This window comes from Nilaparvata lugens, chromosome 2, assembly GCF_014356525.2.
Source record: "Nilaparvata lugens isolate BPH chromosome 2, ASM1435652v1, whole genome shotgun sequence".
In the NCBI taxonomy this organism is placed as follows: Eukaryota; Metazoa; Arthropoda; class Insecta; order Hemiptera; family Delphacidae; genus Nilaparvata; species Nilaparvata lugens.
In genome coordinates, this window is record NC_052505.1 from 37,674,711 (window position 1) to 37,697,303 (window position 22,593).

Genomic DNA, 22,593 nt, shown 5'->3' on the forward strand with positions numbered 1-22,593 from the left:
TATACAGACCATGTAACAAATGAAGAGGTTCTCAGAAGAATGTATAAAAGAGCTCATAGGTGAAATTAAGGAACGAAAGTTAAAGTATCTAGGTCACATAATGAGGGGAAAGAAATATGAAACTTATTATTCAAGGAAAAATAACAGGCAAGAGATCAGTGGGCAGAAGACGAATATCTTGGTTGCGCAACTTAAGGGATTGGTTCCAGTGTACATCCAATGACCTATTCAGAGCAGCTGTAAATAAAATTAAAATCGCCATCATGATAGCCAACCTCCGCCATGGAGACGGTACATGAAGAAGAAAAAATATTATTGAAAGAAATCATTATATATAGAAAAAATTGCCAAGTTTATTCAAGGTCTCAAAAAATAGGAATCTCCAGACTCAGCAGTTATTGCGAGCTCAAGAAATTTCCGAAAAATTCACCCTAAAATGTTCCAAGACTATGATGATGAGATTAGTGTAGTGCAGTGCAGCATGTCATCAGTCAATCAACAAATCAAATGAGCAAACTAAGACGATAACTAATGTAATCAACCCAAAGTCTATCTATTCATCTAAAATAGATATAGATAATCCATCTATTTATCTATCTATTTACCTTTTGTAATAAGTCAACCAAGATGCTAAGATAACTTATCTGATGAGACATTAGTATAATAAATCAACAGTACAAGTCATTATCACACTATTATGAATTGAATAGTTGAAATTAACTGTAATACATTGTTATTGATGGCCAAATTGATTGAATCAAAGTATAACTCGTAACATTGATACAAAAAGTTATTATTGAGAAAGATTGATAGAGTTGTTACTTATAATTTTACTTGCAAAACGATATTTTTGTGTTGCAACTAACATACAGCTGAATATCAATCGATAATAATTATGTATTGAACAAGCTTCATCAAGAAATTACAAATTTATCGATGCATCAAAAACTGCGGTGTGAACACCTTGTGATATTGGAATCAGTGATGTCCAGTCATTATTGTAACTACGGTAGAATTTCGAATAATTTCTTATATTAGATTATCTAATTAAATATAAAATAAATACTCTTGTTCTGTCTTGTTTCTTGTTTTTACAATGATTTACATTTGTCTTATGTATTTTGTATTTTGGCGCGATAAATATTCTATTTTATTCTATAATTCAGAATAACAGTGATAACTCCTAGTGATTAACATTGACAATCGAGAGCATCTTCTATGATTCAATATAAATAACATGACTGTTTTATTCATCATATTTGGGGAACATACATCCCAGTATCAGTACAGTTATTAGATTATTACACAGAATATTTTCAATGCAATAATGAAATGCTTTATTCCATTAATCATGGTCTAATACAATGTCTGCATGACACATTTGGAAAAATTGAAAATGTTCATTCTTCTGAGCTCAGACTAACCAACAACCAGATATTTCATGAAACTATTCTGTCAATCAGTGTCCCTTATAAGGTGCTCCTCATCACTGTTCACTTGACCTGACTTGTTTTTGCTGGATTCCGATGAAGAGCAGAGATACAGCAGGCCTAGTAGTGGAGGCAGTTGTGTTAATGAAAGACGGTCGCGACCAGAAGCCGCGGAAGGTCATTGTCCATAGTGCGCCCCTAGGGGATTGGGGAAGGGAAGGGAAGGCAGAACCGGGTGACACCACCGGTCTAGCAGGGCTGGGTGTGAGGGGGGCGGGGGATCATTCATCTGTTCCTAGACAGGTCTGTCGCGCCGTGTTCCCAGGAGGAGAATGGTAGGAAGATGTGCCAATGAAGAAAAACTAAGTAAGGAGAGGAGTAGAAGATTGACGAAGAGAAGTAGGATGAAAAAAATTGCGTTAGAAGGAAGAAGAGAAGAGGGAGAATGAAGAGCAGGTGGATGAGAAATGAGTGGAGGAAGCAGAAGAGGTTGAAAAGGGACAGGGAAAGAAAGATGAGAAGGAAGAGGGTAAAGATTGCAATGGAGGAAGAGGTAGAGAAGGAGAAGCACGAAGAGAAGGAGGAGACAGTGGTGGGGAAATAGTAAGAGGAGGAAGAAGAGGTGGAGGTGGTGGGGAAGGAGGAGAAGGAGGAAAATGAAGAGAAGGGAAAGGAGAGGGAAGAAGAGGTTGAAGAGTGAAAAGGAGAAAGAAAAAGAGGTTGAAGAGGAAGAGGAGAAAAAAGATTAAGGAAGAAGAGGTTAAGGAAGAGAGGGAGGAGGAAGTGGAGGTGTAAAATAAGGCGAGAGAGGTAAGGAAGTAAGATTATTTTGAGGAAGAAGATACGTGAAAGGATAAGAAACAGGAAATAAGTGAGATGAAGGTAGAAAAATGGTGATGTAAAAAACCATTAGTAACAGATGCTTGAACAGGCTGAGTGAGAGGAAAAATGAGTAAAAGGAGGATTAAGAAGAGAATAAAATAATAGAATGATGATTACAGGATTTTTTGTAGTATTCGTGTTTTGATCATTAGTTTTGTTGATCAAGAATGTATTGAGTATCGGATAAGGAAAGCAACTCCTATTTTGTATGAGTACTTGCTCAAGAACGAATAATAAAACTATTTGATTATTTCTACTTACTCTAGATAAGGAAGGAGAAAGAGCAAGGGCAGGAAAATTAAGAGAAAGACGAGTGGAAGAAGGCATAATAGAAGAAGGTGGGAAAGAACAAGTGGAAGAAGGACGAGGGTAAGAGAGAGAGAAAGTGGTTAAAGATTTAAAAATGAATTAAAGAAAACATAGAAGAGTAGTAAACTAAAAAATAAGAGTTAGGGAAGGGTTGGAAAAAGAAGGAATGAGAGGAATTCTAGGATGAGCAGAAATGAGAGGTGAAGTAAAATAAGTAGTAGGAAAAAGAGTATTGGTGACAAAAAGGGGGGGAGGAGTAGGAAGAGGATGGCGTGGAGAAAAATAAGAAGCGGCACATTCCCTTTGCGGTCCGTATAAAAGGGTGCAGTTGAGCTGATGAGCTGATGACTGCTTGGCTTGCAGTAGTAGGCCTATCTATCACTTGTCATCATCTTGCAACTGTTGTGAGGAGACCATGAGGAATCGAATGACGCTGAACAAGGCTGGAGATACTGAGGTGGAGAAGGAAAATGAAACGCTTTTTTCAAGGAGTATCAGGGAATACTTGTTGGATAAATACACTAAAGGTGGAGGTGAATGGGTGAAAACGGATAAAAAATAAGGATATGGATTACATGAACATTAACAACAAAGTGGCAAAGAAAAAATAGAATTGATGAAGATTATAGGAATGAGAAGGGTGATAGGATGGAACAATAAGGTAGAGGAAAATACAACTTCATGCTTGAGAATATCAAGGTTAGAACACAAAAAGGAAAGTATAAGGGGATCATAAAGAGAAGACTAATGATAAATATGGGTGGGAGAACAATTGTGAGAAGGGGAAGCAGAAGAATGAGGAGTAAAAACAGAGGATGAGTGAAGAGGGGGAAAACACTTCATACTTCAAGAGTAAGTTTTAGAAAGATAGGAGTGGAGAAAAGAAGGAGGGAGAAGAAAAAGGAGGTTGAGAAACATAAGAAAATCAAGGGAAGATTAGGTGAATGGGAAAATTCAGATAGAAAAAGCCTGGAAAAGGAAAATGTAACGAACTGATAAAGAGGAAGAGAGAGGTAAAATTGAAGGGTTGAGAAAGATGAAAAATGGAGATTATAAGTGAAGGAACAAAAAAATGAAGAAGAAAAATAAGATAGAGACGAAAAAGATTCACAATGGAGTAGATCATTTGGGAGGTGAAGAAGTAAAGGAAAAGATAGTAAAAAGAAGAAGAAGAAGAAGAAGAAGATAAGGAAGAAGAAGAAGAAGAAGTAGAAGAAGAAAACAAGAAGAAGAAGAAAAGAAGAAGAAGAAGAAGAAGAAGTAGAAGAAGAAAACAAGAAGAAGAAGAAGAAAAATAAGAATAAGAAGAGGAAATGGACGCATTTAATGAAATGATGAAATAGAGGATGCGTGTATGCGTTTTCTTCAGCGTCTAGAGCACAGCTGACATGTTTGTCGTGCGTTTAGTTTTGCCATCACTTGCGGGTCACCAGAAGAGCCTCAGAGCGGTTCCGCACCGACAACCCCTTTCCAGTTGCGATGCAAAACGGACTGCTTCTGCTCCACAATCATTTTCCGGTGTGCCGATGTGTGCACTAATCAGCCATCATCATCAAATTAAGTCCAACAATAAACAATTTGAGAAAACTTCCTCCCAACTCCCTCCCACACTCAGCATTACTTTTTGTATGGATTACCGTTCTTATTTCTATTCTCGACTACGACTATTCGAACATTCTTTTATCTCTCAGCCCCTTGTCACTCTCTTATAGTCTTACAATTGCGTTTCCTTTCTTAGCAATGTGGGGAAAATAAAAGGAATGTAAAGATTTATTTCCTGGATTAGCTTTGCAAGTTGTAAATTGTTCGCAGAAATGTACCGTTATCATCGAAAGAATTCTGTACTACTATCCTTGTATATCCTAAATTTCCTTGGAATGTGAAAAACATTATCCACGTTTCAAATTTTTCACTGCGTGTACAATGAAAGAATATCTTTCAAATTGAATCGTCAATTCTATTATTATGGATAGACAATGAGTTAAACGGCGGGATTACTTTACAATTCCTCTTTAATAAATAATGACAAACCAGGACCTCATTGACCGAGCGAAGTGAGGTCCAAGATTCAAGTCGACGGTTTGGCATTTCTCTTAATATTTAAAATGTTTGAATGTTTAAATGTTCAAATGTTTGAATGTTTGAATGTTTAAATGTTCAAATGTTTGAATGTTTGAATGTTTGAATGTTTGAATGTTTGAATGTTTGAATGTTTGAATGTTTGAATGTTTGAATGTTTGAATGTTTATAGTATGTTGTGCATTTACAGCGAAACGCGGTAATAGATTTTCATGAAATTTGACAGGTATGTTCCTTTTTTAATTGCGCGTCGACGTATATACAAGGTTTTTGAAAATTTCGCATTTCAAGGATAATATAAAGGAAAAAGGAGCCTCCTTCATACGCCAATATTAGAGTAAAAATCAGACTATAGATTCAAGAATCTGCTGACAAGTGATTACACAGATGTGTGGAGAAGCCAGTCTATTGCTGTATTTCCATGAGGTCTATATTACTTTCCTTGCCCTATTACCATAGGTAAGGGAAGTATTGCTTTCCAAAAAAAATTAAGGTACACTAATTTCATGTTTTCTATACGTTTCATTACTTTCCTTGCCCTATTACCATAGGTAAGGGAAGTATTGCTTCCCAAAAAAATTTAAGGTACCCTAATTTAATGTTTTCTATACGTTTCAAGGTCCAAAAACATGATTTTTGGGTATTGGTCTGTATGTGTGTGGGTATGTACGATATCTCATCTCCCAATTAACGGAATGACTTGAAATTCGAAACTTAAGGTCCTTATACTATAAGGATCCGACACGAACAATTTCGATCGAATGCGATTCAAGATGGCGGCTAAAATGGCGAAAACGTTGTCAAAAAAAGGGCTTTTCGCGATTTTCTCTAAAATGGCTCCAAAGATTTCGATCAAATTCATACCCAAAATAGTCATCGATAAGCTCTATCAAATGCCACAAGTCCCATATCTGTAAAAATTTCGGGAGCTCCTCCTCATCAATGCAATGTTCGATTTTAGATTCCCAATTATCAGGCTTCATATACAATTTAAACAAAAAAATTCAAGTGGAGTAGATTGAGCATGAAAATCTCTACAATTAATGTTCAGTGACATTTTCACCTAAAATTGAAAATAAGCTTTAAATTCGAGAATATGTGATTATTCATTTGCAAATTATTGTTGATTCTATTAAACCATTCACTAGGAAGAGATAGCAGACCTCATGTGTGTCTCCAGCGTTATTGCCCTGTTACCAGCTGGCTCAAATCTTTGAATAGTAGACTTGAGAAGCGCGGGAACACTAGCGTCAGGTCATCAATTTTCATAACGGCAAGGAAAGTTGTGTGAGTGCGCCACACCAGATTTTTATTATTTTCAATCAGGTACTTGTGGATGAGAATACTGCGTGAGGTCTACTGTTCACAGAACTACTAGTATTCACATATATCACCTAAAACCTAACCTCCAACTTCCAAACCTCTAAACCTGAACCACACTTTAAAACAATATGCAGGTATATAGGATATCCTGAACAAGCTCATTCCGTACCTGATAAATGCGGAAACTCCTCTATTGAGCATTGTCGATCATTTTCAAATTTGGAAAATATTGATCTTTGCAAAAAATAAAAGTGAAATACAGTGGGCTACAAAAAAAATTGACGAATGACTGACAATATTGATTACAATCGATTGAGTATTCGAGTAGATCTATTCAATAATGAGAAGAGGCTAATCACAATATTATGGTTTCTGAACATTGACGTTTGTCCCAGTAGTCTCCAAAATATCCTGATGAGCTACCACAATGATGGAGAATTTCATGAGGAGAGAAAAATATACAAAGGTTGTTGAGGAATGGACTTATGTTGACGTGACTGTTATATCAACGTAATAATAGATTAATCTTAATTTTCTACTATCGATAAAGGTTTGACAGGGAACTTGTCTTCACCATTGATGAATGAAATCCTTATTTTAGGAAACTATCATCGAAAATTGAAGAAAAAGTACACAGACTCAAAGAAAATAGATCAATGGCTCCAACTCTGATCCGGTACACCACTGGAAGCAGTCTAGCCAGGAAGTTGTAATGAAAATAGCATCGAACAGACGGCCTAGCCTAGATGAAAATTGTCGCCAGTTCCCGGAAAGCTGTGGTCACCGCTCGGGGACCGGTCTAGGCCCCTGCTCCCTGGTCACATCTCCCGTCTCTGTCCCCTGTGCCCCGTCCGGTTCCGGGCAATTGAACGCGCCGCACATAAAAAGCTCAGACATCAGTCAGCCAGCATCACATGGCATCGCATGGCATAGCATCGCGCATCGCACATCACTATTTTATCATTGTGGCGACGACCTACGCGCCCCAAACTGTCATCATTGGTTGAATGGAAAGGATTGCTGTGGTTCCACAAGGAATACTGACATTTACAGATGAACCTTACAATAGTAGACCAGTACAGTTCTTATAACGCGCGCGCACGCACTTACCTTTATGGCGATGTAACCTAGGGAGGTCAGCTTCAATTCCCGGTAAAGAGGATAGTTTTTTCAAACGCCTGCCTGTTTTTCTTCTCATTTAATTCTTCTCGTGGCCGTTCTAAAGAGTTGCTTGGAGACGCAGGGGTGGGTAGGTGACCGTGCCCCCGTTCTAGGTGTTGTTCTCAACACGGTCATCTGCGCTACTGCTACTTAATTACTTGTGCACTTACTACTACTTATCTGCTATCCATCTATATCAATGTTCAGCTACATCTTGTCTTCATCTCCATCTTCGTCAAAATGATCAGCGTGTCAAGACGACCTGCTCCTCCTGCTCCTAAGAACCAAAGCGAGCAAGGGTGGAAGGGTTGTGTGGAGATGAACGTTCCTTGTCAACCTGAAGTCAGACAAGTTTCTTGTTCAAAATTATTCAAAATCGATTCGGAAGTATGTTTCCACAAGGTGTTAAATTATCTGTCAAATTATAAACTGAAAAACATCAATATAAACGAACCTCAAAAAAGCTTTTTGTATTTGAAACCACAAATTAATAAACTCGATTGTATTTTTCAATATTTCCAGACAAAATGAGACAATACCTTCCCATATGACTTCTTTGAGGAGTTTGAGGGAGATCCCTCATCCTCCATCTCAGCCTCCAGTAAATAATGAATTCCATTTTGTGTCATATAATTATGACACAAAATGGAATTCTGGAATAATATAATTATTATTATTATACTTATATAATTATGACTGATAACAGAACTTATCATTTCGTTAGTTGTGAATCTACGATTATTATCAACATAGTTGGTCATCCATATTACTTATTTCTCAATAATAATAGAAACGTAATAATCACATCTTAATACATTATTGACTTGATTGACATTATGAGAGTATTTCACAGGCTATGAAAATACTGGTTGCTAATTATATTTCCAATAATGAGGACAAGCTAGAATTTTCTTCTCAGCTCATTTTCTTTTGATCAGTCACAACTAGATCATCTCAAGTATGTGTGTTTTATTGAACAAATAATGATATGATTGGAAAAAAACATATCGATGAACTTACATCCCCTTGAAATACAAGACTGCATTGAGGCTGAAGTTGATTTCTATGGATTTCGCAAATTTGATGCCCAGTGAGATCGGACTCCTCAGATAATACGGAGTTCTCATCCATATTTGTTCAAGCTCAATAATAATAACAAGTTATAGCGAACTTACCTGGACTTTTACAATACAATTAATTTGTCATTGATCAATAAAAGCAATGCTATTCGATATTCAAATATTCAAACTATTCTATGAAACAAGAAACTACTCCTCTGTACCACATAGGAATCCTGGAATGTTAGTAACTATCGGCTTCTGATAATAATGAGAGGCAGTTATCCTTCCTCGGTTGATCTTTCATTGTGAATGCAATAGCAATGCTCGGCGTGCATGGCATAGACAAAGAGGCTGTTCTATCATTCCTTAAAACACACCAGAGTGTTATGTTATTACACGAGAATACATAATCTGACATCTTATAGGCCCTGATTCTATCAGCACGAGGCTACAGAAACCGGTTCATTATGGATGCGAGTCTAAGCGTTGAAATGTTCAATTCATGATCATTCAATTCATCAGTATGCTCATCCAAGTATCAAATTCTCAATAAATTGTAGCTTCTTCCTAATTCCTTTTTATATCAATGTCATATAGAGTTCCAATATTCCATGGTAGCGGAATGGAGAAGATATGAGGATTAGAATCAGGGTGAAATTCAAACAATGAATTTTGGTAATGAGTATTTATTTTGATTGCTTTACCTCTCTGTGAAATAATTTCTCTGTATTGAATTCATCCTTCTTCGACTTTCTCGAATCAAGGACATTCTCGATATTTACTCATATACTCAAGTATAGCGGTCGCCGATGGAATTATTAGAAAAGTTATGGTGACGTAGGCCTATATATTGTATACCTGCATATACAATAAAGCTGTATATTATACAATACACCAGTATATTGTATAATACCTGAAACATTGAGACCGAGGTATTTTCTACGTGCTGGAGAACATTTCTATACGTTTATGAGATAAGATGTTTTCTTTTCTTCTACAAATTCTATGCAGCAGAAAAATAAAAAAATATTGAATAAGAATAATAAAGAATATAAGCTTTGTGAAAATTAATAGATTCATAATTTTTTTTTGAGATTGAATTATAACTTATTTGATGCAATGCTTATTACTAAATTTGTGTAAAAAATATTCTTATATACCAATTATTATTCCCTATACCAATTATGTACTCAGAACAAAAACTCAAACTTGATGACGAAATCTAAGTTCCAACAAAAATAGATCCAATTTACTCAGAATAATCTTTTCATCTTTAATGTAACCATGATTACGAGTTGAAATGTTAATTCTTTTTCTTTTCATATCTATCTTGAAATAAAATGTCCAAGACAGTTACTCCATGAAACAGATATTATTCACAAATTGATGTGGTTCCTACTATAGCCTACATTCGAAAATAATATATTTGTAGTGCGCCTTGATATACATCATCCCTTCTATTTACTCGTTTATCCCCCACCTTCCGAAATCACCGACCAGCACTTCAAAATTATCTCTCATTTTTCATCGATTTTATTAATTTGCATCTCTCAAGATGAATAATGGAAAACCATACGCCAAACATTATTTGTCAATCAGTCTTCTCTTCTTGAATGAATGAGCAAGGTTTTCTCTTGTATGAGAAAGGTAAATTATGTAAACGGCTAGGATGGACAAGCACGATACGATCTGATGAGTGTGTTGTCGGTGTAGATGAAAGAGCGGGTGCTCACTGTCTCTCCTTTTTCACTATTTTTCTCCTTCTTTCTCACCATTTTCTCCTCATTTCTCATCATATTCTTCTTCTTTCTTATCATCTTCTGCTTGTTGTGTCCATCTGGTCCACCCTGACACCACGTTCGCCCTCCAAGATTAGCCATCAGCCAGGGCTTCGCATTCCACGTGCGTTTCCGATAAGCTTGGAATTCGGTGGATGAAGCACTGAAAGATGGACGTGCGACGTGACCGCTTCTCCCAAGCGCGGGTCTGTGTGACAAGTCCGCTTCAAACGAAATCTCTTCATTCCCATATCAGTTTTTTTGGTGAGAAAATCTAGAAACGCCGCTAAATAGTCGAGCGTCGACGCGAGTCTGGTGCTGGATTTGTAAACAATGAAACTGAACTCAAAACTAAGCTAATGCCAGGCTAGCAACGGAGCTGAACTTAAACTTTGTTTGTCATAAGACTTAGTTTGAGTTTTAAGAAAGTTTGAAGTACTTTTCAGCCTCAAGATTTCACACTCATATTGGAAGAAGGCTGAGTTTACTGGAGTTTAGTGTATTGATCACAATGTCTGATCTGAAATGGAATCAGCAGAGTACTACATAAACTCCGCTTGATCAATAATGAACTATCAGAACCTCTCATGATAAACTAATTATACAGAGTGTATATCACTTGATAACTTGATACCCACCAAAAAAAGTTCAATCTAAAAAATATATATTCTACATCTGATTGATTGATTGAACCATTTCATGTTCATGTTCAACTAAAAATTGAATAATCAGTGAATTGAGGACCTTGCCGGACAAAGGGCACATAAGGCAAAAGCTCATTTTTGGGAAATGGCTTTTGAAGATTTAAGTTTTCTGTTACATAATTATATGAAAAGCAAAGCTTTATGTGAATATTATTCTCCATTTGTTGCAATATTGCTAATAATTTAGCAAAAGAAATGTTGTTTATTAAAAATAAGAAAGTCCAATAAAAATAATAATAAAGATACATGTTATGTGCCCTTTTTCCAGCAATCAGTTTTGAAGTGGTGAGTTGTAGACTAAAAATAAAAATAATGATTCAAATAATGTATTTTATTAGTAAATTTCAATAAAAGAATGATATATTCATGTATTATAGTATGATATATGCATTATAGTATTTATATTTATGTAATAGATCTATTAATCAAGTTGTAAATTCATGTGTTGTGAACTAAAAACAAAAATAATGGTCCAAATAATGAATATTTTGGTAAATATTAGTAAAACAATAGTAGAATGATATATGTGACTATAGTATAACATACCGGTATGCATTATTATGATGAATTATGTAATAGACCTATTACTCAAGTTCTCTTCAATCATTTGCTCTAGCCAGTCCTGGTCTTCAATGGGCAGGAATTTCATAAGGCTCCGAACATCTTTTATCTTGGCCTCAGATACTTCGGGAAATGGCACTGTAGTCAGTTCAACCTCAGATAAGGTCTTCTTGTCAACATTTTGTATGAATTTGAATGGTGAATAGATGGGCTCATAGGATTTTGAACAGAGAATGGTACCTTCTGGAATGTACTTGATTATTACGTATTTCATTATTGTGAACTTCAGGTTTCTGGCTGACTTTTTAATACTATTAAAAAAAAGATCAAGTTTCTCATCCCAATCTTTTATAAGATCACGATCCATAATCATTTTGAATGGCTTGGGATTCTGCCTAGCTTGAACTATTGCTTGCAGCCATGGTTTTGCGGTTCCAATGACCTCCCTCTTTTTAATAAATGTTCTAACGAGACCAAAGTTACGATCACACTGTGTAAATGAATGACCTCTTACTGGGAACAGCTGAATGAGTTCTACATCATACACTTTACTGAACCAAGAACAAAATTTAATCATAGTCGAGTTGCGGTTCTGACCACCAGCAGAATCTGATAGCAAAACTACTGTCTTTAATTCTGGGTTTTTCTTCAAATATTTCTTGAGAAAATCATATAGGAATGATGCAACACTGTTAGCATTCTTAGCAGCTTGAGACTCCATGAAGCAATAGAAAAACGACTCATTATTGTTAAAAACATGAATATTGAATGCATAAAGCCATAGAAGTCTTTTGTAAAATTGGCTGTTCACATTGAGTTTGGGAACAGGATAATTTTGGGCATAGTCAAACTCACATACTAAAAATTTTGGATCATTTCCGGCCTTCTTAATAAAATCATTTTTAACCTTCAGTCTTTTTTGGTATTTCCTCTGGTGGATCTGGAACGGCACTTTACATGCATCATTTGGATTTATCAAAAGTTTTCCTTTACACTCTGTGCAAAAATCACATACATCACTTTTTGGTCTTCTCACACTGAACTCCCCACCAAACTTGGATTTGAAATTTTTGAAATAATGAGCATAGCCCATTTTCAATTTTGTATTAGTTTTGGACTGGTAGTACTCTTGAAACATAGTGTATAAAGTTTTAATGTTCAGCTCAGGATTGTCAAAGTATTTTAAAGATGTTTTATTACCACTATAATGACTAAGTCTATGAGGAATTGATTCTAGGTGTGTCCTCATCAAATCAAATACATTGGATTCCAATTTGTGTGGACGGTTTGCATGATGACCCCTTTGTTCGGTAAAGTCCTTGTCATTCAGCACTTTTTGCTGTATTACCCTAATCCTTTTTGGTGTAATATGAAGAATTTGTTTCAAAAACCCTAAACAAACTTTGACACTCAAACCCCCAATTTCAATGCAATAGTTCCAAATATTATTGCGTACCTTTTTAGGCTGAATTGTATGAGTTTTTAGTTCACTTCTTGTCATACACTTGGAGAGAAATGAGTCCTGAAGTTCTTTACTTTTTTTGTAAAAATCTAAAAACATTTCTTCCTGATGTTCTCTGGAAAACAAATCACCACATTTCCCACTGCAACACTGGGTAACTAAACTAAACTTCTTCTCCATTATTACCTTCCCTGAACGGTTCATGAATTCTTCACCTTTCTGTCTTTTAATTTTGGCACTGTCTCGTTTCACATTTGTGTGATTGTATATTTTATGTTTTCGTTTTTCAACTACTACTTCCATGATGATTTTTTTTTAAACTATGAAATAATAATCACATAAACATAACACATAACGTAACCTACAGTTCACAAGAATCACAAGCTCACAGAAGTCACAGAATAATATCTGCTGAACACGTGAACAGTGAACGAGGGAACTATTTCGAAGAACATCAGCTGTCACCACTTTAATCAAGTTTATGTAAAACATCACAGGAAAAAGATATCTATGTGAAAGTTGGCAAGCATGTACAGGAAATCATGGCGGTTTGTTTGAAACGATTGCCGGAAAAAGGGCACATAGGCCCATGTGCCCTATGTCAGGCAAGGTCCTCAATTCAACAATGTCAAGTATCAGTTTTATTTGATAATGCAGCATTACTGAAGGACAAATCATAAAGTTTCGTCATTTTTTCTCTTATAGACTCACAGCGACCAAATGCCATTCAGATGCGAGTTCTGCAGCCGCTTATTCAAGCACAAGCGGAGTCGCGACAGGCACATCAAGCTGCACACGGGCGACAAGAAGTACAGGTGCACCCAGTGTGAAGCCGCCTTCTCCCGCAGGTAGGCCTAACCTCTCTTAACCTCTCCCTTCTCGTTTATGTCTTCCTGCTCACTCTTCAGCTGCTGCTCTATGGTCATCGAAAATATACAGATATCTGAAGCTGGTAATAACTGTAGAAAAATTCACTTCGAACTGTCAGAATTGATTGAATGCGGAGCATTGATGCTACCCATAGAGAATGCCGACATTTTGAATAGAATTTCACTACTCAAACACCTTTAATATCAGGCACACGCTTAATGTCAATGTCCAGCATAATAATATAGCAGATGAGATTAAAACAGCATGCAAAGAACTTTGAGCCAGTGGCTGATTTTTATATTATCAACAATGCGGGCTGGTATAATAAGTTATTATGCCATGTTTATCGTTTCAGCAACAAAGATCTGGTAACTCTCGTCACCTGCTTCTCTCGCAGTGTATTGAATTAATATTATTTCCTCAAAAATTCGCTTCTGCAAAAATGAATCAGTAGCATGATTAAAATATGATTTACAAGGAAAAGTAGAGAGTCAGGGGAGAAGTAAGAAGAGAGTTCAAGGTTGGATGTTTCTAGTTGTTCATCAATGAATTTTTAAATTCGTGAATGGATTGACGAATTTCAAAAAGAATTCTTTTCAAATATTATAGAGGAGTACCACAATGCAATTTCATTGTATTCGGAAGAAAAAACTAGTTGAGCATCTAGAGTTCCAACTTATTGAATACCATCTTTCCAACATTTTGATTTCTTATCCCTAAATAGATTTCTGGATGGATCTCTATCTAGTACCAAAATAATCGTATATTTTTGTCTCATAGATTTGTTATTGATTTGTTGCTTAACATAAAACTTATCACTCGTTTCTATTCCTAATGAGAATTTTCTATTTCACATGTACTCATTTTTAATACTAAAATCTGTAAGAAACGCAATTTTCTTTTTTCAAAACTACTTCTTCATGAATTCATTTAGTTCAAAAATAATTCTTAGGAGATAATTCAAAACCTATTCATCGACATGTTACATGAGTTCCTGTTCTTTCAGAACTCTGTAACATGTCTACTCCCAATCTGTAGATCCTCCTCTCGATATCACAACCTCACATCTCAATCAATCCTCTCCAATCTCTCTCCCTATTGTGTCACATGTCTTGTTGACTCACTAGGCACGAGTCACATGGTCACACTAGTTATAAACACAATGCGTCCCCTGATTTCTTGGCTCCCTCACACGTTGAACCGACATCTGAACTGGACTGTCGATAATTGGGTTGTCGACGAAATAATGTATTGTAGTGTCCAAATAGCTAGGGCACTAGTCAGGTCCAGTCAGCAACACATTCGCCCATCATCCACTCACTGCCAAGTAACATGGAACGTATACTATACATATGTGACAAGACGTAATCTCCAAAAAGAGAAAAAACTTCTATTGAAACGAAATACGAAACGAAGTAATCGAGCGTGGCCTTTTGCCACGTAGAAGACGTGAGTTGTAGGCCTACTATAATATACTAGTGTTGCTCTTCTTATACTATAGGTACGTGATAGTTGTCATTGCTGTGTTGTGGTTCAAGCGGAAAGAAACTTTGTCTGGACAATGGGCACACTTCGAGCGCGTGCCCCATGCAAAAGCCATTGAAATATGTGTTTACTTCGACGCATATACTTCGATATATATTTCTATATATGTGATTCCATGTATATCCTTATATATTATGTTGCCTATAGCACATGCCCACTCTGTCACAGTTCTTTATGTGAGAGAATTGTGATGTCTTTTGCCCGCACTTCTATAGAAAGTCTCTAACACTGTACATCGCTGTTTGTCTCCATGCGTTCTGGATTTTATAGTGCTTCATTGAAGCATCCAGCTGACAATTCTATCTGTAGAGCTCAATAAATTGATCCTGATCCTGGTGTATAGTGTACAGGTATTTCAGATAAAGCAGTTCGTATTTCTTGAGGAATCTTACCTACCAGTGTACCATCATACGAATAGATAATGAGAAGCTTGAAACTTCTATCGCATATAGTAATAAGCTGATTACTCATGAAAATACTATTTTATATTCTGATTTTCAACATATTGGCTCGGTTATCAAACTTATGATGAACAGTATATTGAATCGATCAGTGAACTGGTCAATAATTTGAGTCTGGAAATATTCAAAGCAAGAAACATATTAAACTAAGGAGATTGAATTATCTTTGAGCAAAATCATAAGAGGATTTTTTGTTAATTAATTCATTTGTTGTAAAATTCTTGGCTCAGATTGGAGAATCGAGATGATTACCGCACTTAGTATATTTCAAGGATTTCTATTTAATTTTGGAACCATAAAACGATAAATATTTGACACACAAGTTCAAAAACTGTTGCTTAGAGCATCAAAGAGAACAATATGTTACTTGACCAATCAAAGTATGTGCAGTATACACCTCAAGTATACTGTTCCATATTCCCTGTTCCATGGAATCTATCGTATCTTCATTCAAAGTCTTCAAATATTTGAAAAATATATTTCTTAACTACTGTATGTTTGAATGATCTTTTAGAATGTATAACGTTGTTGAGCGTTGAATGATCGAGATATTACAATATTATTATAGTTGAGAGATAAGATGAGGAGCTTCTTTTTACAATGTTACAGAGATCGGGGAGGCCGATCATACTAGGCGTCAAATCTTCAATAACCGTAGAAATATTAGAAGAACATATTTGTGGTCCACAAATTGTGGGATATATTGCATATATCTCTTTCTCTTTTCAGTTCCAAATTTGTATGGTAGAGAGGTCATTTCAGTACAACCTCTGCCTGAAAAAAATATATTCACTTTATTTCTTGGACATTTGTGTCCAAGCTTCAATGAAACATACATTCTGCCTCGAATCAACAATCGTATTTCTTCATGTACAGTTCCCATTTGTGTCACACATGTTTATATTTTAATACCGTACTGTAATAATAATACCGTACTGTATTCATTTTAATGTTTTGTGAGCATTGAACATTTCAAATCAAATCAATTTATTCTCACAATTTACAAATAATACAGTACAGTTACAGTACATTTATATACACCCTTACGTTATGAGAGACTCCCATGTAGGCTTAAGCCTGTGTTTGTGAGGGCCTGGCGTAATTCGCTGAATTTGAAATCGATAAGCTAAATTTTGGAAATTAATATTATATTAAACTAAATTTGAGAAAAATACAGATTAAAAAAATGATATGAGTAAATGTTGATATTATTGGAATAAAACAAATAAATGGCTGCAGTAACAGCCAGTTATAATTAATGACTTAAAAGTTAGTAAAACTAAAAGATAGATACACTATAGCAATGCAATTGAATACCAAGTTATAAAGAATTTTCCGAAACTTAAAATGAATGATGGTGATGACGATGGACAATCCAATCGAAAACATGTAATACTATAACAGTAAACTACACTGGCTACAAAAAAAATAATAAGCACTATGGGACTTGGATTCCGACCACAGACAAGATTACCAAGTTCCACATTCCCTACCTATATACAGAGAGAAGCATGCGTTCAGACTCCTCTTGGTCACTTATAATTAACCACTTCTCAACACGTCGCTTATACTGGCGTGATCTGTAATTTTGTAATGTTTTGAGATAGTCAGGTATGTTTCTGAGTATTATGTGTGACAGGTACTGAATATTAGTTGTTGAATATGTTTTATTTAATCTTGGAGTCTGTATATTGTTTATATGTGATGCTCTGGTGGGGTATCTATGATCTATTGTATTGTTAAAAATTTGGTTATGGTAAGAGTGCATGTAAATTAAGGCAGATCTCACAAATAGCTGCCTTACATTGAACACTTTAAAGTCCTCATATAATTCTTTAGTGTGACATCTGGGACCTCTCTGCAATGCGACCCTTTATAGTTTTATAGCATCCCCCCACTGCAACATTGACTGTACATATGCAAAATAGACATTCCTAAGCTCCTGTACATTAAGTATATTCTTAAGCCCATGAAACAGAAATATTGCTTCACGAATTTTGCTTTCAATGTATGAAATGTGAGAGGACCAATTCATTCTGTCATCAAATATTAGCCCAAGATATTTATATGTGCATACTTTTTCAGTAGATGGATAGTTGCAGAAACCCTCCTGTTGAATATTGCAACAATGTAATACAAACTATTTGAGCCATCATCTGTCCTATTCCTCAATTTCAAGTCCATAAACTTTATTCCACTAACATTAAGTGTCATTATATTTTCATCGAACCAATCTTTTAATTTCTCAAGGTCATTACGAGCCTTATTGTAAACCTCTTCAACATTTCTACCCGACAGCAACAATGCAGTATCGTCAGCAAACATATACTGGCTACCTTGTAATCTTACTCTCGACACATCATTTATGTACAACAAAAATAGGAGAGGCCCCAATGTGCTTCCTTGAACTACTCCATACCTGATTGTTTCCAGGCTACTATGTACATCATCAATTTGATTTGACTATGTTGACAGTGATCACCTGAAGATCCACATGAAGACACACGACAACCAGAAGCCGTTCCAGTGCACAGTGTGCAACCGGGGCTACAACACGGCAGCCGCCCTCACCTCCCACATGCAGAACCACAAGAAGGCCTCCTCCGTCTCCCCCTCCTCCTCACCCCACCCTACCAACACATTCAAGTGCCTACAATGTGCCGAGCTGTTCAGGAAGCCCGAGGAGTTGCAGGTAATCATCAACTTGGAATAATTACGTTGCTGATCATTCATCGATTCGAATTGATATTTCATTAGGCCTCCTTTCTCTATGATGTGATGTATTCTCTATGAGGTTGGGGTGATTGGGTTGCGAGTTAATTTCATTATGATACAAAAATATTGTTCAATACTTTTCTGTGCGTTGAGAGAAATTCCAACTAAAATTATTTCAACCTTGTATACAGTTGAATTGAATAGAGATGAATACAGTTGAGTCGATGAATGTTTGGGAACAACATGAAATCAATCAATAGTTCAAGTATTTCGATGCAAAATTGAATCATCATTGAATACTACTTATATTTCATTATCAAGTATCATAGAATAATCGAACATTTACCAATTGAAGTTCAACAATTTTATTTTCATACATGAATTTTAAGACAGATATTGAACCAACAGACACTTTAACATCCAGACAAGGACTCCTGGGTGACGTACACCGAAGTTATTTATGACATGGATTCAAGAAGACATGATTTATGAACAGATCAATCATTTATTTCGAGAAATGACCTCTATAAATACAAAATAGCTATCATAAGCTATATATTTTTGTCATTATGACAAATGAATAAATAGATAAGCAAAGAGATACTTGAATATACTCTTGCTTCAAATCCTCGCTCAAACGTATTTATATTCATTAATAGAAAAAAACGACAGCCCACTTACAATACAACAAATGTTACATACTATTTTTCGTTATTCATGAATTACCTACTACCTTATTGTAACAACTTCATTTATTTTTTCTTTGTTAATATTGATATTGTTTGTTGTAGGCTCACATGGCCAGCCACCACCAAGTGGAGCGTTCGCCAACCCCCTCTTCAACCCCCCCTGGAATGCAGCGCCCCTCAAACGTTCCCTCACGTCTGCCCTTCCCCCTCCCCCGCCTCGCCTGCATGTACTGCACCAAGGACAACTTCAGCACCATGGAGGCCCTCCATCTACATGTGCAAGCTATGCATGGTAAGCAGTGATTGAACCATCTATTAAAATAGTGATATTGAAAATTGAATTTGAAATTGGTGTAGTTCATTCTCCAAACAATTTCGAAAACAATAAATACTTTCCATGGTTTTGAGGCTTTCTATAAGGGCACATGCCTATAACAGACAAATTGTAAATCTGAATCTTATTGTTATATCATTGGAACTGGAACTGTTTCAACAGTAATTTCAGTTTCTGAGATGAGAATCTCGAATATTGTAATAATTATCAGTTATTGGAGAATTCATTACATCAACCAAACTTTTTCGTCCGCTTGATGATGATTTATTATTGAATCAATTCTATTGCACAATCAATGAATTTATGTTCACCTGAAAATTGCCATTAAATAGCTATGGAGCTCGCCCTAATAGAATTGACTGGCCTATAGAATTGCATTCCTTGACCAGAAGATTCCCAAAAAAATAATCATTCCAAATAATTGTAGTCAGGAACAAACCAAATCTCATCAATACATACACAATATTACAGAATCTTATACAATACATCATACAATATTTGCAAGTACTTTACTTTTAGTAGCTACTCGAATTTTCATTCGAATGCTTATTGATTTTTGAGGCTTGTTTTTCAATAAAACTCAATTGTCTCTGTGACAGGCTCAATTCTGAACGGTGACCTGTCGCGAGTGAGCACTCCAACCAGCCAGACCTCCCAGGAGTTGAACAGTCCGTCGCCGCTGACCGTTGCCTGCGACCTTTGCACGATGCGCTTCGGCAGTCTGTCTGCGCTTCACAAGCACGCCCTAGCCACACACGGCTACCGACCGAGCAAGGATCATCAGCAGCCTCTCTACTGCGTTCAGTGCGCGATGACATTCCCCACGCCTGCCCTGTTCGCCGAACACTACGTCCTGTTGCACGGCTTGGCGCTCGCCGAACAGCTCAAGCCCACCGACCTGTCGTTGGCCAAGAGGCCGACGCTTGACGAGCACGCTCACTCCAGGAAGAGGGCCAGGCATGCCGAGAATGGTCACGGCAACAGGCATCAGCCTATGGTGAGGGGCGTCTCTTGCTTTGTAGGAGAATCTTTATAAAGATTAATAACTTTAATAACAACTTTATCAACATACATTTTTGAAATCAAATAAAACTATCCTCCATTAAAATGAAAGATCATATAATTTTTGAGGTATGATTTCATTCCTTAGAATAGAATAGAATAGAATAGAATAGAAATAGTCTTTATTCATCAGATGTAAGAAATACATTGGAACAGTGTCAATAGATTAAATATATATATATAGATATAAATAACTAGGCTAGCCTAGTATAGACAAAAACGTTTCGTCAAAAATCAATGTTAAACTCTTCAAACGAATACAGCGACAATTTTACCAGATATTCCCTTAGATACTTTGCAAACATTGTTGGATCTTCTAATATTTGGAGACTGCTTGGCAACTTTACAAAACACTTCTTACCTCTGTATATGGTTTTTTTCGTAAAAAGATCTAATCTGTGCCTCTCTGTTATACGACCAAACCTTGTATTATAACCGTGAGTGTTATTTCTCAAGTTTGTGTCACCAAATTTTTTGAAAAAGACTATAACATCATATATGTATTGTCCATATATTGTTAAAATTTCCAGGTCTGAGAAAGCTAATTTTACAGAATCAGTTCTATTGAGGTTCAGCATAATTCTTATTGCTCGTTTTTGCTGTTTTAGAATTTTATCAAGGTTACTTTTACTTGTACTACCATATATGCAGAGACCATATGATAGATGTGCATGTACTACTGAGTGGTATATTGATTTTAATATTTGTATACTACATAAACTGGAGATTTGACGCAATGCATATAGACCTGGGGATATTTTTTTCACAACATTGGCAACATGATTTTCCCACGAAAGGTTACTATCTATTAACAGACCAAGAAATTTAGTTTGATCTTTACAATCCAAAAGGGTGTTATTCATAGCTACGCTTGGACACAATTCACTCCTGTTCTGCCTTGTTGAAAAGGGGACTACAATAGACTTACTTGAGTTCAGCAAGAGATTTCGGCTATTCAGGTATTCATTAATAGAGGACAGGCCTACAGCAGATGAGAGTTCTACATCCTCAATCGATTTTCCTGAAAATATGATGTTAGCATCATCTGCATAGAGACACACAGAGGCATGTGCTCGAACCACATCAGGCAGACCCTTGATGTAACATAGGAATAGTAAGGGACCCAAAATGGACCCTTGAGGGACACCATACTTTAAACTTCTTAGGTTAGAGCGATAACTGTATTTGTAACTATGATTGTTTTTCTCCTCAGTATGCTCTATTTCAACAAATTGCTGTCTGCCAATCAAATAAGATGAGAACCACTTCCTCTCCTTATCATGTACTCCCAATTCCTCTAATGCGCGCAAAAGAACATTATGAGACACACTATCAAATGCACGTGTCATATCTAAAAATATGCCAATAATTCTCTCACCTTTATCTATTGTATTAATTATGGTATCTATGAAATCCACCATTGCTGTAATTGTTGACTTTTTTGAGCGGAAACCATGCTGTTCTTTATCCAATAAATGGTTTACTTCTAGGTATTTCATTAATTGAATATACCACACGTTCAATGATTTTTGAGAAAACTGATAACAACGCTATTGGTCTGTAGCAACCTGGATCTTTGATGTCACCTTTTTTAAATATTGGAAGAACTTTAGCTATCTTCAGTTTATCAGGAAATTGACCTGCTATAAGGGATGAATTTATAATGTGTGTTAATGGCTTGATTATAGCTCGTAAAACTCGTTTCACTACCGTTATTGGGATATCATCTGGCCCAGAAGAGTGTTTGTTCTCAAATGACATCACTATTTTATGTAATTGACACTCAGTAATAGGTTCAAATCTAAACCTCAATGAAGATTGACAACAACGTGGATTTTGTACAGTTACAGGTCTAGAACCATTGGGAATATCTGGTTTAACAAACCTATCAACAGCCGAAACAAAAAAATCGTTAAATATATTGCTCACAGTACTAGGATTCGTTGAGTGTATACCATCGCTTATTACACTTAGATTTGAGTTGTTCTTCCCATTCTTACCCACCTCAGCATTTATAATTTTCCAAGTTACTTTATTCTTATTTTTAGAATTAGAAATTTTCCCATCAAAGTATTTTTGTTTATTCTTTACAATCATAAGTTTAAGAGCTTTTCTATTATTTTTTATTTGAATCTTTAATTCTTCTCTTTTTGTTTGTCTATGTAAA

General features: G+C 35.9%; 1 protein-coding gene across 1 annotated transcript in view; it reads left to right on the top strand.

The window, feature by feature from the left end:
• LOC111050791 (zinc finger protein 423 homolog) overlaps positions 1–22,593 on the top strand; it is a 179,291-nt gene that overhangs the window by 142,596 nt on the left and 14,102 nt on the right. The window contains exons 6-9 of the mRNA XM_039420065.1: positions 13,456–13,598; positions 18,102–18,318; positions 19,133–19,322; positions 19,964–20,361. Of these exons, the coding sequence (XP_039275999.1) occupies positions 13,456–13,598; positions 18,102–18,318; positions 19,133–19,322; positions 19,964–20,361 (948 nt within the window). The remainder of the gene's footprint in view (positions 1–13,455; positions 13,599–18,101; positions 18,319–19,132; positions 19,323–19,963; positions 20,362–22,593) is intronic.